Here is a 4,736-nt window from a genome sequence, read left to right as displayed (position 1 = left end):
CCCTCTGGCTGTTTGTCTTCAGGGAGAGCTGACCATGACCAGCGACATGGAGAGCTTGCAGAATGCCCTGTACCTGGACACGGTGCCAGAGTCCTGGGCCAGCAGAGGCTGCTGCAGAGGCTGGAGGAGAACAGAGGAGCCCAGACTTTAGGCTCAGGTGGAATCAGTATGGGCTTCCCTGGTGGTTCAGTGCTAAAGAATCTGCCTGCCAATGCGGGAGACACAGGTTTGATCTGGGTCTGGAAGATCCTCTGGAGAAGGAAACGGCAACCCACTCTAGTATTCTTGACTGGAAAATTCCATGGACAGAGGAGCCTGGAAGCTTGCAGTCCATGGGGTCACAAAGAGTCGAACTCAAGTGAGCAACTGAATCAGTGTGGAACCCACAGGTAGTTTTAGGTCCAGAGTGAACCTAAACTACCGTCAATGGATAGGAGTAGACTCTGATGTCACTGGAGCAGGGAAAGTTTTAAAGGACTAGCCTCTATGAGACAAACCTACAAATCAAGTGCTAGAGAGGGACCATGGTTGGGTCCCCCACCTCTGCAGTCATCTCCTGTCTTCCCCAGCATCCCCAAGGCCAGCTGTTTCCAGGGACCTGCCACCCCTCACCTTTTCCCCTCTGGCTGTTTGTCTTCAGGGAGAGCTGACCATGACCAGTGACATGGAGAGCTTGCAGAATGCCCTGTACCTGGACACGGTGCCAGAGTCCTGGGCCAGACGAGCCTACCCTACCACGGCAGGCCTGGCAGCCTGGTTTATGGACCTGCTTAACCGGATCAAGGAGCTGGAGGCCTGGACAGGAGACTTTGCCATGCCCTCGACTGTGTGGCTGACGGGCTTCTTCAACCCCCAGTCCTTCCTGACGGCCATCATGCAGTCCACGGCCCGCCGGAACGAGTGGCCCCTGGACCAGATGGCCCTGCAGTGTGACGTGACGAAGAAGAACAGGGAGGAGTTCAGGAGTCCCCCCCGGGAAGGGGCCTATGTGCGTGGCCTATTCATGGAAGGCGCTCGCTGGGACACCCAGGTAGACCTGGGTTGGGGGTGGAGGGGCAACGGGCATCAGCTGTAGGCTGATTACACACACATCACCCCTCCCGTAAAGTCCAGTTGCTAAAAGGGGCGCTCTAGAGTCTTCTGTCCTGGATAACCTCTCCTTGAGGCTGTCAGCCCATTTCCCTGCAGCCACAGTCTGAAAGCATCAGTTCTTCGGCACTCAGCCTTCTTTATGGTCCAACTCTCACATCCATATGTGACTACTGGAGGAACCATAGCTTTGACTGTATGGACCTGTGTTGGCAAAGTAATGTCTGTTTTTTAATGCACCGTCAAGGTTTGTCATAGCTTTTCTTCCAAAGAACAAGCATCTTTTAATTTCATGGCTGCAGTCACCATCCGCAGTGATTTTGGAGTCCAAGAAAATAAAGTGTATCACCGTTTCCATTATTCCCCCATCTATTTGCCATGAAGTGATGGGACCAGATGCCATGATCTTAGTTTTTTGAATGCTGAGTTTTAAGTCAGCTTTTTCACTCTCTTCTTTCACCTTCATCAAGAGACTCTTTAGTTCCTCATTGCTTTCTGCCATTAGGTGTCATCTTCATATCTGATGTTATTATTGATATTTCTCTCAGTAATCTTGACTCCAGCTTGTGCTTCATTCAGTCACATTTTGCATGATGTAATCAGCGTATAAGTTAAATAAGAGGGTGACAATATAGAGCTTTGACATACTCCTTTCCCAACTCTGAATAAGACTGTTGTTCTATGTCCAGTTCTAATTGTTGCTTCTTGACCTGCATACAGGTTTTGCAGGAAGCAAGTACGGTGATCTTCTGATATTGCTATCTCTTTAAGAATTTTCCACAATTTGTTGTGATCTGAAGGACTTCCCTGGTGGCTCAGACAGTAAAGTGTCTGTCTACAATGTGGGAGAACCAGGTTCGATCCCTGGGTCGGGGAAGATCCCCTGGAGAAGGAAACGGCAGCCCACTCCAGTACTATTGCCTGGAAAACCCCATGGATGGAGGAGCCTGGTAGGCTACAGTCCATGGGATTGCAAAGAGTCAGACATGACTGAGCGACTCCACACAGTCAAAGGCTTTAGTGTAGTCAATGAAGCAGAAGTGGATGTTTTTCTGGAATTCCTTTGCTTTTTCTATGATCCAATTCTGCTGCTGCTGCTGCTAAGTCGCTTCAGTCGTGTCCGACTCTGTGCGACCCCTGAGACGGCAGCCCAAAAGGCTCCCCCGTCCCTGGGATTCTCCAGGCAAGAATACTGGAGTGGGTTGCCATTTCCTTCACCAATGCGTGAAAGTGAAAAGTGAAAGTGAAGTCGCTTCAGTCGTGTCCGACTCTTCGAGACCCCATCAACTGCAGCCTACCAGGCTCTTCCGTCCATGGGATTTTCCAGGCAAGAGCACTGGAGTGGGGTGCCATTGCCTTCTCCGCTATGATCCAATGGGCGTTAGCAATTTGATCTCTGGCTCCTATGCCTTTTCTAAATCCAGCTTGTACACCTGGAAGTTCTCAGTTCACATACTATTGAAGCCTCGCTTGAAGGATTTTAAGCATTACCTTGCTAGCGTGTGAAATGAGCATAACTGTGTGGTAGTTGAACATTCTTTGGCTTTGCCCTTCTTTGGGATTGGAATGAAAACTGACCTTTTCCAGTCCAACAGACTACCTCCCATTTTTTCACTACCTTGTTTCTGAATAATAATAAAACCAAAAATAACACCTCAAAGTCTATATCCCAGAAAGTGTTGAGCAAAAAGGGAAGGGTAGGATGTCCAAAGTTCCTCTCCTCCATAAAACAAGGGCATTGGCAAAAAGAAAAAAAAAAATGTATGTATTAGATATACCAAGTTCTGTCATCAGCATAAGGGGTTCAGGGTCACCTAGACAAAGGCGAGGGATCTGTGAATCTCTCTGGATGATCATCTCCCCAAAGTGTGTTCGGAAGACCCTAGCGATGTGGGAGATGGATAGGTTGCAAGAAAAGGGTCCTGTGGTCAAAGTAAGTTTGGGAAACACTGGGATAAATAAGTGAAACTTTTTTCTTTACTGCCAGGTCTTCTTGTCTTCAGTGTGTATGGTAAAGCTTCAAGTACAGTGTATGGTAATACCGGTAGGCTCTGTGTCTTGCTAACCTGAAGTCCCTAGCACCTAGCATGACATCTGGCAAATAGCTGCATTCAGCATGCTTACTAAATGAATGATAAAATAAAACAGAGATTCAAGCCCTAAAGAGATTCACTTACATATGACATATGACCACTTTGGGAACTCTGCTTCGAGAAGATATTCAGGCTGAAAACAAGTAGAAATATGTTGTGCACCTGCTCCATTGCATGGGCTTCCCCAGTGGCTCAGTGGTAAAGAACCCGCCTGCTAATGCAGGAGACGTAGGAGACAAGGGTTGGATCCCTGGGTCGGGAAGATCCCCTGGAGGAGGACGTGGCAATGCACTCCAGTATTCTTGCCTGGAGAATCGCATGGACAGAGGAGCCTGGTGGGTTACAGTCCATAGCGTTGCACAGAGTTGGACACAACTGAAGTGACTTAGCATACACCAGTGCATGCCACCTTGGGTTGTTGAGAAAACCCTGCAAGGGGATGGGCCCTGGGGCAGCCTGGCCATCCCAGTCTCTCTCTCCTGGATCTCCCGACAGGAGCGAGGCTGCCTGTCCAGGCTCAGGGCCTGACCTGAGAGGTGCTCTCTCGAATCCTTGTCCTCAGGCTGGGATCATCGCCGAGGGGAAGCTGAAGGAGCTGACACCCGCCCTGCCTGTGATGTTCATCAGGGCCGTCCCTGTGGAGAAGCAGGACTGCCGCAGCGTCTACCCCTGTCCTGTGTACAAGACCCGTCAGCGGGGCCCCACCTACGTGTGGACTTTGCAGCTGAAGACTAAGGAGAAGCCATCCAAGTGGGTTCTGGCCGGAGTCGCCTTGCTTCTGCAGGTTTAGCTTTCTGCAGAACCCCCGAGGAAGCAAAGTTGGGCTGGAGGCTGCCCAGAGGGACGGACCAGTGGGTGAGGGCTAAGATCACAGCCATAGAGAAAGATAAGAAATGGACAGTCACAGTTCTGAAGAGCTCCTTTGGGGAACTCGAGAGAAGTGCCTAAAGTGAGGTTGAGCTGGAGGAGTCTGGACCTAGGAATTAGGGTAGAAGAGTTTCCTAACACTGGCCCTTTCCTAATAAAGTGATTTGCTCTTCAACTGTGTTTGGCCCAGGCTCTGAGTGTTGCAGGGTCAGAAGTTATTGTGACAAGCCCGAGAGAAAGAAGCCGCAGATCCCTGAGCCCTGACATTGTTACATGACCCCACATCCAGTGCCCTGGTTTCCGGCTAGTCCGTGGGCCAGCGGCCCCAGGCTCACCTGTGAGGCAGAGTCTGTATTTTAACAAGTACCGCAGGTGATCTATATGCATGTTACTCTGGATCAGGGGGTCACCAGACTTTTTCTGTTAAGGATCAGAGAGCAAATATTTTAGGCTTTGCAGGGCATATTGTTTTTGCACAACTGCTTAGCTCTGCCACTGTAACCCCAAAGGAGCCACAGACATACATACATAAGTGGATGTGGCCACATTTCTTTAGAACTTTATTTACACAAACGGGCAGTCAGCCATGTTTTGCTGACCGTTACTCTGGAGGATAAGGGAGGTATGCGTGCAATATTTGGGCTTCCCTGGTGGCTCAGAGGTAAAGAATCCCCCGGTCAATGCAGG

The 4,736-nt window shown here is 49.9% G+C and overlaps 1 protein-coding gene across 2 annotated transcripts in view; it reads left to right on the top strand.

Annotated features, from left to right (window-relative positions):
* Positions 1–4,359, top strand: part of DNAH9 (dynein, axonemal, heavy chain 9) — a 286,597-nt gene extending 282,238 nt beyond the window's left edge. For both annotated transcript variants that reach the window (XM_010843000.1, XM_010842999.1), the window contains 2 exons: positions 641–1,030; positions 3,745–4,359. In XM_010843000.1, the coding sequence (XP_010841302.1) occupies positions 641–1,030; positions 3,745–3,972 (618 nt within the window). In that variant the 3' untranslated portion in view covers positions 3,973–4,359. The remainder of the gene's footprint in view (positions 1–640; positions 1,031–3,744) is intronic.
* Positions 4,360–4,736: the final 377 nt, after the last annotated feature.

This window comes from Bison bison, unplaced genomic scaffold, assembly GCF_000754665.1.
Source record: "Bison bison bison isolate TAMUID 2011002044 unplaced genomic scaffold, Bison_UMD1.0 scf7180017864180, whole genome shotgun sequence".
In the NCBI taxonomy this organism is placed as follows: Eukaryota; Metazoa; Chordata; class Mammalia; order Artiodactyla; family Bovidae; genus Bison; species Bison bison.
This window is presented reverse-complemented; position numbering and strand designations above follow the sequence as displayed.